Source organism: Rhinoderma darwinii, chromosome 13, assembly GCF_050947455.1.
Source record: "Rhinoderma darwinii isolate aRhiDar2 chromosome 13, aRhiDar2.hap1, whole genome shotgun sequence".
Classification (NCBI taxonomy): Eukaryota; Metazoa; Chordata; class Amphibia; order Anura; family Rhinodermatidae; genus Rhinoderma; species Rhinoderma darwinii.
This window is the reverse complement of record NC_134699.1, coordinates 65,367,086-65,380,391: the sequence shown is the minus strand read 5'-3', so window position 1 is coordinate 65,380,391 and position 13,306 is coordinate 65,367,086. Positions and strand designations below refer to the sequence as shown.

The 13,306-nt window shown below is 45.6% G+C and overlaps 1 protein-coding gene and 1 long non-coding RNA gene across 3 annotated transcripts in view; one reads left to right on the top strand and one right to left on the bottom strand.

Moving 5' to 3' along the window:
• The window catches only part of DNAH9 (dynein axonemal heavy chain 9), a 207,294-nt gene that overhangs the window by 10,369 nt on the left and 183,619 nt on the right, over positions 1-13,306 (bottom strand). For both annotated transcript variants that reach the window (XM_075846330.1, XM_075846331.1), the window contains exons 63-68: positions 10,714-10,841; positions 8,281-8,508; positions 7,963-8,154; positions 5,690-5,881; positions 5,187-5,357; positions 3,796-3,978 (exon numbers count right to left, since the gene is read on the bottom strand). In XM_075846330.1, the coding sequence (XP_075702445.1) occupies positions 3,796-3,978; positions 5,187-5,357; positions 5,690-5,881; positions 7,963-8,154; positions 8,281-8,508; positions 10,714-10,841 (1,094 nt within the window). The remainder of the gene's footprint in view (positions 1-3,795; positions 3,979-5,186; positions 5,358-5,689; positions 5,882-7,962; positions 8,155-8,280; positions 8,509-10,713; positions 10,842-13,306) is intronic.
• Positions 1-13,306, top strand: part of LOC142666333 (uncharacterized) — a 173,976-nt gene that overhangs the window by 94,096 nt on the left and 66,574 nt on the right. The window lies entirely within an intron of this gene.

The following is a 13,306-nucleotide window of genomic DNA, read 5'->3' as shown; positions in this document are numbered from 1 at the left end:
ACATCTTTCACTGCTGCAGATACAGGGTGAAGCAATTTAGCAAACCCGACCTGTAAAGAGGTATTCAGGGCTAGTAGCATTGCTTTCATAGCTATTTCAGTAACAGGGGTGTCTGAGGAGGGCAGGTTACCCAGTTCCATTCCCAATTCATCAACGGGGGGTTCATGTTGGTCTATGACCCTTACCTGGTCGCTGGTTTCATCTCTGGAGGACCTGCGTTGTTTCTGACGTTCCGGGCTCCTTGAGCCTAGCGATGTCTGCGAGGAAGATGCAGTGCCTGGGGCTGTATTTGTCTGCAGACTCCCACGTGTCTCTGCTGTAAATCTCCTGCTGCTTACCGCGGTCTCCTCCTGTGATCTTGTTGATGACGGGCTCACTCCCGGTACCGAGGCACTTCTCCTGTGTACACGTCCCTCTATAGAAGGTTTTGTGGGAGACAGAGCTGCAGGCTCAGAGGTAAGAGATCCTCTCTGAGAGCGTGTCTCTCCGCCATCTTGCTTTTCCTCCGTAAGGCGGGAAGGGTAGAAGTCGGTGAGTCGAGCTGGTCTCGTCACCGGTCTTTTCCTCCTCGGCATCCTGGATGGTACAGTGACCCGTGCTGCAGAAGTCGGTAAGTGGCGGGTCTGTTTCTGAGGCTTACGACGCTTATAAAGTGGAGATGGTGCCGGAGCTCAGTCTTCACGCAGCCATTAGGATCAACAGCCAAGCCACGCCCCCCATACTAGTTCTTTTTTAACTCCATGACACAAATTATTAACCCTTTATTGAGCAGGCCATTTTTTTATTTTTTTTTTCGTTTTTCTATTTTGGCCATCAAGGAGCCATAACGTTTGTATTTTTCTACTGACAGGCGTATGAGGACATTTTTTTATCAGGACAAGTTGTAGTTTTTAATGGCACCATATAATGTACTGGGAAAAAAAAATGTAAGGTGCAATGGAAAAAAAAGTAGCAATTTCCACCTAGTGGTTTGGCGTTCACCCTGCTGTACAAGTGACACGTTAACTTTATTCTGCGGTCAATACAATTCCAGTGATACCACATTTGACATTGTTTTTTGGCGTGGCATATTCTGAGAGCCAGAAGTTATTTTTCCGTCTATTGAACGGTACGAGGGCTTATTTTTGGCAGGGCAACCCATCATTTTTAGTGGTACCCTCTTGGGCTACATACGACTTTTGGATCGCTTTGGATTAGAAAGTGACCAACAAAAGACAATTCTGCCATTTTTGGTTTATATCGCTGCGTTCCTCCTGTGGGTTATATAATGTTATATTGTAATAGTTTGCGCTTTTACTGACAAGTCAATTTCAGTTCGATTCATTTCTTTAAAAAAAAAAAAAAAAGGAAATTACATTGATTTTGGGGGAAAATGGGATAAGATTTATTTTGATCTTTTAACCAAATTGGCTATAGAAAATACAAACATTGAACGGTTTTAATGGTTTGGTTTCGTTAGTCCGCCAAAGGGACTTGAACCAGCAATCGTTGGATTACTGACAATATACTGCAGTACTAACGTATAGTAGTAGATCATTATTTCTCCTGGCTCCTAAACAAGGCTTAAACAGGAGCACAAAGCTGGCAGACCCCGGGGGCTTTCATAAAGCCCCCAGGCTGCTATAACAACCATCAGCACCCCGTGGTCTGGGGGGGGGCCACGCTTGTGGCAGCTTATATGCCGCAGTCGCTATTGACAGCAGCATCTAAGGATGGTTAAACAGCTGGGATCGTAGTAACCTGCCATCTTAGCAGTAATATACAGCAGAGACCCGCAGTGTATGGAGCAGGTTCAGCCCGTGACCCGTCTCCATACATCCCCCCTCCCCCTATGATGTACATGGGTTAAACCGCTGATGATTGGACCCTGCTGGATACAGAACATTGCAGTTCCACATCTCTCCCAGGTGTCCAGAAACACAAAACTCTAAGGCCTAGTTCACATTATGTTTGGCGCGTACGTCAGGATGATCCCAGCGTAAACGTATCCAGAATTATTACACAGTACATTGTTATTTGCATTGCAAAGGGTGAAACCGGTGGTGACAATTCACTACAAAATGAGCATTCTGCGGACTTGTAAGTATCCTTTGGATGGCACGATTTGTTTTCCGGGACGTGTGAATGGGATTTAGAGAACTCCAGTCATTGATGTTGTACTGGAAAATCGGCAATTCTCCCAAAATTGTTGAAACTCCCCCTTAGGCCTAGTTCACATCACGTTTTTTCCCTTCCACCTGAGGTATATCACAGGACTCCCCAACATATACCTCCGATGAAAGGCTGAACATATTCCAGTGTATAGCAGGCTTATGGCCTATCTTTTTTTTCTTGAAGGATGGAATAGTGTAGGAGTCTGCCCTGGAAAGCTCCGGACATCATGGTCTATGTATGGACGGTGACATCAGGAGCTTCCTCAAGTACATCACTTGCGGCAGCGCTCTTCCTGGGGGTTCTGGCCGGCGTGTGTGTGTGTGCGCGTGTGCGTGTGCGTACACACTGGAATATATTGCAGCCTTTCGTCACAGGTATATGTTGGGGAGTCATACCTTAGATGGATAAGAAAAACGTGATATGAACTAGGCCTAAGGGGGGAGTTCCGACAATTGGGAACATTTCCAGGACAATACCCGTGAATAGAGTTCTCAAAATAACATTCACATGTACGGGAAAAAAAATAGTGGAATTCAAAGAATACTTACAAATCCGCAGAATGCTCATTTTGTGGTAAAAATGCAGTGAATTGTCACCACAGGTTTCTCTTTGCAACGCAAATAATGAAATCCATGAAAGATAAGAACAACAAAGTTAAATACGGAGGTGTGAAAGACCATAAACCGGGCCCGACGGACAGCAGTCAGAACGCTGCATCAGTTATTTGTAGGCCAAACCAGGAGTGGAACCTGCACCCAGAAAACGTGGACGTGGAAAAAGATTGGCACCTCTTCCGTGGTTTGGCTGACAAATACTGACCACAAAACTGCGGGGTGAAAGTGGCCGAAAGGGGATGTTCAGCTGGGGAGACATTGCTGGGAGGAAAGGTAAAGCCGCACAGGCGTCTGAACAGAACCACGGGGATGGCAGCGATTTTACCCACTGTCTAAAAAGCTTGAAGGCCCCAACTTCAGTCCTGCTTTTACTGATGCAGCTTTAGAAATATTTAAACAATATAAAAGTGGGAACGCAAAAGTATTGCCCTCTGGACACATTCATATAAGGCAAGTATGCCCAGCCGGCGATCTGGATCTGATAACAGGGGGCACTTTACATTTGCTATTCTGGTGTTGTTTCCGGTGGTTGGAGCTGGGACAAGGGCTAGACCTACAGTTCATGGTATTTGAGATCTAACAGATCTTGGGAGTATGAAAAGCTTTCCATAGTAACCAATCAGGTCACTTGTGTTATTTCCAAACTGCATTGGAGAAATGAAAGCTTAAGTCTGGTTTCTATGGGCAACGCTGACCCTTTATGGCACCTGTGCAGAACAATTTGTGCTAGTTTTTCAAGAATTGGCGTCCAGCAATGGCACTGAAACAGGTTACACTAATGAGACAGCCTCTTCGCTTGGGGCAACTCGCCCAGTTGATCACCAGGGATGCGGTTGTTTTTACAGGGGACATGTATTATGACATGGTGCCCCCAGGGCAAAGGGGGAGCAGACATTGCCTATAGGAATCGCTCAAAATAGTAGACAATTGACAGGTACATGTCCGGCTGAATAACAGAGAAGTTGGAACATATTACCAAGCCCTTCTGTTTTTACCATGGTCATGTATAGGACTTCAGCCTTTTTACCTTTAGTCCTAAATCGAGCTCTTTCAGGGAGCGTTTGATCTCACTGGTGAGCATGTTCATCCGCTCGCACTCCTGGAAGGCCACCACAATGTACGGCGTCCTCTCCTCTGCCTTCGCCATCAGCTCTGTGATATTAAATTCCTCTGGGAGTTTCTCCAGGATCTCGTCCAGCGTGGCCTTGACCTGTAGAGGTAAGCGCACAATTCCAATGTTAACAACAAGCTGCTACACCGTACTGGGACGTCTAGTGGGGGTCCCGCAGGAACCATCAATGGGGTGGTTTGACCTGCACCATGTGATACCATGTGACCTTCAGGCCCATAAACCGAGGGTCAAGCTACAGCTCCATTACTGCACACAATAGGAATCCATTAGCCATAAAGCGAGATGATCCCAGAGCCGACTCTGCCGCGCTGCTAGCGGTGAGGTTACAGAGTACACCATCTGGATAAAACTCCTCCTGTTTAATAACGCTCTACCAGCAGCTTCTTTACTCATTGCTATTCACGAATATAAAATCAGGCCAATGTGAGGTTATCAAAGCTGCTCAATACTTCAGCACGTCTCAAGTGACGCAACGTGCTGGGGAACGCCCTCATGTGCATTGCACCATGGGACATTATACCCGCTGCGCTCTAGTCCCAGAACGGCTGGGGATTGAATGGAAATCCTCTTGGCTGTTAAATATTTGCCGGATATCTCTGAATTATTGTTCCTATAGTGTTCCTGGTTGTATATCCGTTTCTCATGACTTGCAGGGGATGACACACGGGAGCATTAGGACCCAGCGTCACGCTGAAGCAGGTCTGGAACAATGATAGAGCGTTAACAAGACTCCGAGCAGCAGTGAAGGATTCTGGGAGGCGGTTGCATGCTCTGGTGGCGTGTGGGTCTCTCACATCTATGACAGGCCTGTAGATGAGGCAATGACTGATGTGTGAGGGATCACTTACACAGTGTAAGGTATGAACACCCCTGTATTAACAAGAGTGGGGTGTGTGCGGAGAGTCAGGCCCAGATCATCAGCGAGTCAGATCACGATATTAGCGGAGAGTGAACAATCCCCACTAAACACATGTCCTGGACTCATCCTCTGCTGTCAGTTCGTTAAAAATTCTTCGTTAATACAACAACCAATAAGGACGTAATATATTTTCGCTTCCCTAGAGTGACGGATGGTAAATGTGTGATCCCCTCCCCCAATCGCTGTAGAACTTCCACCACCATTAGTAAAGGATGGCAGATGTTATGGCAGGTGACGCACTTCAGGTCTGGCCCGTTATCGGAGTATACATTTATGTTCGTGGTTTCCCCTCATCCACTTATTAGTGCTACGCGCTCTAGAACATCCCTGTTTCTCGACATGGCGGCTTTCATGGGTGTGTATGTACCTTCTCCTCCCGAGTGACTCCTCCACCCTCGCCCGTGCTGCTGTCACGGGGCTGCATCTCCAGCACGGTGCGGAACAACTTCTCTGATGTCTGAGTCAGAAAACCAATCTCTGCATTGGGGTGCAGGCCATACAAGTATGGAGACTCAGCTGGGAGGACGTCATCGATGTACTGAAACGAGAAGCAGGACAACACAGAACGTGGTAACGTATAAGCACAATAATAACAATGCCTCAACGTGGACTCAGTGAAAGAACTCCTACACCCCCCCCCCCCCTACAAAAAAAAATGTAAGCCACAATGCCCAACCATGTGGGTTGTGACCCAGCAGTAAAGAGCGCATCCTCCCATCACAGCTTTCTGGATGCGATCAGCGGGACCAGTTGCCTTGTTGTGGTCCTGAATCTGAGGACTACAGGCAAAGAGTACCATGCGAAGGATGCAGAGACCGCTTGATGTCACCTTCACCGTTTCACATGCCAGCAACGCATCTCCCTTATTACCTGATGGTAACTGTTGTAATCCATGTTTCCAGGGAGTGGGAACCCAGGGGCTAGAAGCATCTCCCCTTCCATCATTTCAGGCTTTATGAACTCCTCCAGATAGGTCCTACAGAGCCGACGGTCCCAGTCATCCGTGATGTGACCTCCGTACATGATCTCGCCAAACAGATAACGCAGGTCGTCATAGGGGACCTGAAACAAAGTAAATAGGGCGTAAAGGACACAGAGCAGCTGTCAGTCAGACAACGGGGCACATTTGTGTGGCAGAGGCTCGGCGCACACTGCTGTGTCATTTGGCAGCAGAACTCGGGGAAGAGCCTCAAATAAACGGCCTGAAAGAGTCACTGAGCTCAACGCTCCTCACACAGCTGCCCCGCGGGAGGAGACCATCACGGAGATGGATTGATAACTGTACTAGTCTACTGTAGGAATCATTCACCTGTAGTGTAAAGCAGGGCTGGATGATATGTCAGCCATTATACAACTCAGGAATTGCACTCCGTCCTGAGTGACAAAACCTCCTTTACCAGCGATACATCCCCGTATTGTTCAATATCTAGGCAACTCTTATTGAGCGTCATGGTTAAGGCCCATCTGTTTGTAGAAATAGATTTAACTTAAGCCCCATGCACACAACCGTTGACGGACACATTCGGTTGTATTGGTTGCGGACACCTTTCCATGGCGCTACGGATGAGTGTCGGGAGTTATGGAGCATGTCCGTTTTCCCCTGTTTTACGGGCCATGCTCATATATTTTGTGTAAGAGCATGGCCCGAAAATGCGGCTGGCCGTCAGCAGCCGGCCGTGCCCGCAATCGTGGGCTGTGATTACGGGCACGGTCGTGTGCATGGAGCCTTAAACACTTGTTTACTATTTTTTTAGTTCATGCTCCCTGAGCCCCCGCAGCGCAGATAGTGGAGATCTCATGACAAAATGATAGATTTCCGGGAATGGATATCTCCGCTCCACAGTCCTTCATTTGGAGAGTGAGTAGATTTGAGATTACGGATCACATCCTCTGGCATGTCTATAGTGAGGTAGAAATTGTGATAAGATGGAGCTCCCCTTCACATTGGTCAATGCTTTGCACAGAGGAAAGATCCACTTATTTTATCACCAAAATATGTTTTTTTGATACAACATTGTTCTACTACCAAAATAATTGGCACATTTTCTCTGGGCACCTGCTACGCTATCACTTCAAATTTTGAAGTGTGCTTTCATTTTGCTGGTGGCATAAGCCCCTATTCCTAGTATGGAATCAGGAAATATACATTCACCTGCAAGACGCCATCTAGAGGTCACTCCAGACATTACCAGCAAAAAGTATCTTCACCTTCATAGTTTACATGTGAAACTAATTTACATAAAATAAACAATTCACTTTTTAAATGCATGACATTACTTATCCTCTACTGATCCTGAGTTATATCCTGTATTATACTCCAGAGCTGCACTCACTATTCTGCTGGTGGAGTCACTGTGTACATACATTACATTACTTATCCTGTACTGATCCTGAGTTACAGCCTGTATTATACTCCAGAGCTGCACTCACTATTCTGCTGGTGGAGTCACTGTGTACATACATTACATTACTTATCCTGTACTGATCCTGAGTTACATCCTGTATTATACTCCAGAGCTGCACTCACTATTCTGCTGGTGGAGTCACTGTGTACATACATTACATTACTTATCCTGTACTGATCCTGAGTTACATCTTGTATTCTGCTCCAGAGCTGCACTCACTATTCTGCTGGTGGAGTCACTGTGTACATACATTACATTACTTATCCTCTACTGATCCTGAGTTATATCCTGTATTATACTCCAGAGCTGCACTCACTATTCTGCTGGTGGAGTCACTGTGTACATACATTACATTACTTATCCTGTACTGATCCTGAGTTACATCTTGTATTCTGCTCCAGAGCTGCACTCACTATTCTGCTGGTGGAGTCACTGTGTACATACATTACATTACTTATCCTGTACTGATCCTGAGTTACATCTTGTATTCTGCTCCAGAGCTGCACTCACTATTCTGCTGGTGGAGTCACTGTGTACATACATTACATATCCTGTACTGATCCGGAGTTACATCCTGTATTATACTCCAGAGGGTTCACATGTCCTGTGAGATAGAAAACCTAATTGTACAGATCAATTGACTTGCAATTTTTTTGGTTTGCATGGGAAGTAACCCCATAAAACTGCTGCCGCTTACGACTGACCACTTATATGACAAAGTTAGGCTCTGGCTCTTACCTTGGCATTGGCTTCCAGATAGTTGTACAATACGTTGACCGATATTGTGAGGTCTCCAGTATTAAAGGGATAGGAGCGGTTCCAACCCTGAGGTCCAAACTTCCTCCTCTCGGCCACCACAGCGTGGAAATAACACAGTGCGAACAGGATGCTCTTAAACTCTGTTTCCCGTGCGCACATCTCCAGAGTGTCCTGTATTAAGCAGAAAGCAGAAAATGGCGTGATCCAAGAGAACAACAGTGGCGTGGGCTGACTCTTTCCAATAAAGCAATTCACCGATTGACTATCCATAAGGCCTGGGCTCGCTGCAGCTGTTACCTGGTTAAAGTTATCCAATGCTTTGTGCAGATTGGCATGCATGCCGGTTGGAGGCTCGTTGGTGATTTTGATGGAGTTCTCGAGAATACCCTGAGGAATGATGTGCCCGTCAGGTGAACCGGCAGGCTCGGCGCTGATAAACACACGGAAGTTGGGGTGGCTGCCGTCACTGTGATGTTCCAGCTTCTTCTCCAGCGTGCTCAGCCACTTGGCCACTAGATGAATGTTCTGTCATATATTAAACAGGTCAGTATGACAAGGGCACGGTGCACGGGCCATCGATGGGTTCATTCATACACACTGGGCCTACCTATAGCAAACTATTTCTCATTTTTCCATTGAAGATTACAATACGAATATAAAGTATCTGATTGGTTGCCATAAGTAACTGCTATTCAGATAGGCGGCGTGTTCTTGAGAGAGACCTTGATGAAAAGGTGTTTATTTACCCTAGAAGTTACAACAGCCTCTTATAAGGTGCCGTCTGGGATTTGACACTTATTTTGTTCGGCACCCACTGATCCGAGCGCTGCTACATGTAAACATGGCAACAACCCTGAAGTCCATACAAGATCCCCATCCCCGTCATGGAAAGCCATACATTGCACAGCGACGTCTGCAGCGCAGGAAAGCTTCTTTAGCATGCATGGGTGTCCCGTACATTGTACAGCGGGGGAGGGGGAATGTTTACGTGCAGTGGCACTTGGTTCGGAGAGTGGTGGCCTGAGGGTATGTCTTAAACATCCTATCGCACAACCCTCTTAATCTTCAAGATCAGGGCTAAGGCCCCGTGTACACGACCGTAGAATTCATCCGTAATTACAGACCCATTCACTTATGTTGCCAACGGACACGTTCCAATATATTTACGGCAAGGTGTCCCTTCCGTAGAAAGGCTCTGCAAAAGATAAGTACATGTCCTACTTTTTGCTTTTTACGGACCGTGTGCCCATACTTTATATAGGAACACGGCCCACAAATGCAAGCGGCTGTCCGCGACCGGCCGTGCCCGTAATCGTTGACCGTGATGACACGCACGGTCACATGTAGTGTGCCTAAATAATAACATAAACCCTTTAAATGTAAACCGCACTTTTAAACAACAATCTCTATAAAATCGGTACAAGTTAAAGTTCTGAATTCTGCTGGTTTTCCTGGTACCAGAGAGCAGTGCATTATGGGAGTTCAGGTGTCTCTTGTCTGACCGCAGGATGAAGCTAAATCGCTGGCTGTTTCCACTAGGACAGATCCTGGTAAAGGATAACGCCTACAAAAACCTGAAGTTCCTGTGCGGATTCTCTTCTCTGCAGGACGCTTATTTCACAAACTAAAAATGGCACACATCACGGGTGTGTAATTGAGGTTTTATTACCCCGGCCTGTGGCTCTCCCGACCCTACAGCAATGGTGGCCACTTGGCGTCAGAATCAACGAAAACCTCCGTCCCAATTTACAACTTGACTGCAGCTCAGTGAAGTGACAATGTATGAAAATGAAAATCCTCCAGCCTCTAACACCACTCAAGTGGCATGTTAACTAATAGAGGCCGAGGGCTGATCAGATAGGAAATATGTCCGGCCTTCCACTACGGAGAGCCCCGGATGACTGGGAAACAGAGAGTTAAAGTATGACAGCGCAGGGTCATATTTGCCATCCACGACTCAAAGAAAGATGGGTTTTAAAAAAACAATTGGATGTTCTGGGATGAAATATTCTGCCTCAGGGATCATACTCTGCTCAAGTGGATTGTTAGAAATATACAGAATGTAGTGTCTGAAATTACAAGGGAAGGTTACATTGTGGCCGCCATTACTTATCACCTACCTGAGGGGGCGGCCATATTGTTTCCAAGAGAAATGTACAGATAAAGCAACAGCTGAATAGAATTTTTGATGACTAGGCAGGAGAGGACGACTCGGGATAAGTTACATGGATGTGAAACCTGTAAACTAAGTGACAATCGTGGCGAGAGAGAAAAGTAGAACTCGGGACAGAGCCGTCCTACATAAACACAAGAACGGGGGGTCAGACGAAGACTTGCTCAAAAATATGACAAGATAGTAAAGGTCATCCCAGGAACACCCACATAGGGTGCGGGATAGAATATACTGTGGTTTCAGGCAATATCTGCGACGTTCAGAGTAGGAACAGGCGGCCGGAGAGTGACGAGCGCAGATCTCGTCCGTGTAATCCACATACTGGAGGCCGAATGTGACATCTGGCCTTAGAGCAGCTGCCGCATAAAACTGACACTAGGCCAAACCTAGGACTACCCAATAATTACAGCCGTGTCTCTGGCTGCTGTGACTGGTATTTTCTAGAGCAGTCACAGTTATCGATGGAATTGGGTTATGGAGGGAAAGTCAGAGAGTCAACACCAAGTGCACAATTCACGCGCTCAGAACAAGGAATAGACAGGAAAGTAGCTCCGTACCTGCAGTATAACCCAGTGTCCCTCCCGGGCCGCCAGATCCAGCGCTTCTTCAGCCACGATCTCCTGTCCCTGCCCCAGAGACACGTTATGTAGATTCTGACTGTCAAATGTGTAACCAAGTTTTCTCCCTGTGCAAAAAAAAAAAAAAAATAAATATGAAGATCAGAAGTTGGTTCCCATCAGAATAGTGAAAGCAAGAGCTCAAAGTTACAGGGTTTACATATAGAATGAATCTGTACATACATGACATTACTTATCATGATCCTGAGTTACATCCTGTATTATACTCCAGAGCTGCACTCACTATGCTGCTGGGGGAGTCACTGTGTACATACATTACATTACTTATCCTGTACTGATCCGGAGTTACATCCTGCATTATACTCCAGAGCTGCACTCACTATTCTGCTGGTGGAGTCACTGTGTACATACATTACATTACTTATCCTGTACTGATCCTGAGTTATATCCTGTATTATACTCCAGAGCTGCACTCACTATTCTGCTGGTGGAGTCACTGTGTACATACATTACATTACTTATCCTGTACTGATCCGGAGTTACATCCTGCATTATACTCCAGAGCTGCACTCACTATTCTGCTGGTGGAGTCACTGTGTACATACATTACATTACTTATCCTGTACTGATCCTGAGTTATATCCTGTATTATACTCCAGAGCTGCACTCACTATTCTGCTGGTGGAGTCACTGTGTACATACATTACATTACTTATCCTGTACTGATCCGGAGTTACATCCTGCATTATACTCCAGAGCTGCACTCACTATTCTGCTGGTGGAGTCACTGTGTACATACATTACATTACTTATCCTGTACTGATCCTGAGTTATATCCTGTATTATACTCCAGAGCTGCACTCACTATTCTGCTGGTGGAGTCACTGTGTACATACATTACATTACTTATCCTGTACTGATCCGGAGTTACATCCTGCATTATACTCCAGAGCTGCACTCACTATTCTGCTGGTGGAGTCACTGTGTACATACATTACATTACTTATCCTGTACTGATCCTGAGTTATATCCTGTATTATACTCCAGAGCTGCACTCACTATTCTGCTGGTGGAGTCACTGTGTACATACATTACATTACTTATCCTGTACTGATCCTGAGTTATATCCTGTATTATACTCCAGAGCTGCACTCACTATTCTGCTGGTGGAGTCACTGTGTACATACATTACATTACATTACTTATCCTGTACTGATCCGGAGTTACATCCTGCATTATACTCCAGAGCTGCACTCACTATTCTGCTGGTGGAGTCACTGTGTACATACATTACATTACTTATCCTGTACTGATCCGGAGTTACATCCTGCATTATACTCCAGAGCTGCACTCACTATTCTGCTGGTGGAGTCACTGTGTACATACATTACATTACTTATCCTGTACTGATCCTGAGTTATATCCTGTATTATACTCCAGAGCTGCACTCACTATTCTGCTGGTGGAGTCACTGTGTACATACATTACATTACTTATCCTGTACTGATCCGGAGTTACATCCTGTATTATACTCCAGAGCTGCACTCACTATTCTGCTGGTGGAGTCACTGTGTACATACATTACATTACTTATCCTGTACTGATCCTGAGTTACATCCTGTATTATACTCCAGAGCTGCAGTCACTATTCTGCTGGTGGAGTCACTGTATACATACATTACATTACTTATCCTGTACTGATCCTGAGTTACATCCTGTATTATACTCCAGAGCTGCACTCACTATTCTGCTGGTGGAGTCACTGTGTACATACATTACTTATCCTGTACTGATCCTGAGTTATATCCTGTATTATACTCCAGAGCTGCACTCACTATTCTGCTGGTAGAGTCACTGTATACATACATTACATTACTTATCCTGTACTGATCCTGAGTTACATCCTGTATTATACTCCAGAGCTGCAGTCACTATTCTGCTGGTGGAGTCACTGTGTACATACATTACTTATCCTGTACTGATCCTGAGTTATATCCTGTATTATACTCCAGAGCTGCACTCACTATTCTGCTGGTGGAGGATAATACAAGATGTAACTCAGGATCCGTACAGGATAAGTAATGTAATGTATGTACACAGTGACTCCACCAGGAGAATAGTGAGTGAAGCTCTGGAGTATAATACAGGATGTAACTCAGGATCAGTACGGGATAAGTAATGTAATGTACACAGTGACTCCACCAGCAGAATAGTGAGTGCAGCTCTGGAGTATAATACAGGATATAACTCAGGATCAGTACAGGATAGGTAATGTAATGTATGTACACAGTGACTCCACCAGCAGAATAGTGAGTGCAGCTCTGGGGTATACCGGATGTAACTCAAGATCAGTACAGGATAAGTAATGTAATGTATGTACACAGTGACTCCACCAGCAGAATAGTGAGTGCGGCTCTGGAGTATAATACAGGATATAACTCAGGATCAGTACAGGATAAGTAATGTAATGTATGCACACAGTGACTCCACCAGCAGAATAGTGAGTGCAGCTCTGGAGTATAATACAGGCTGTAACTCAGGATCAGTACAGGATAAGTAATGTAATGTATGT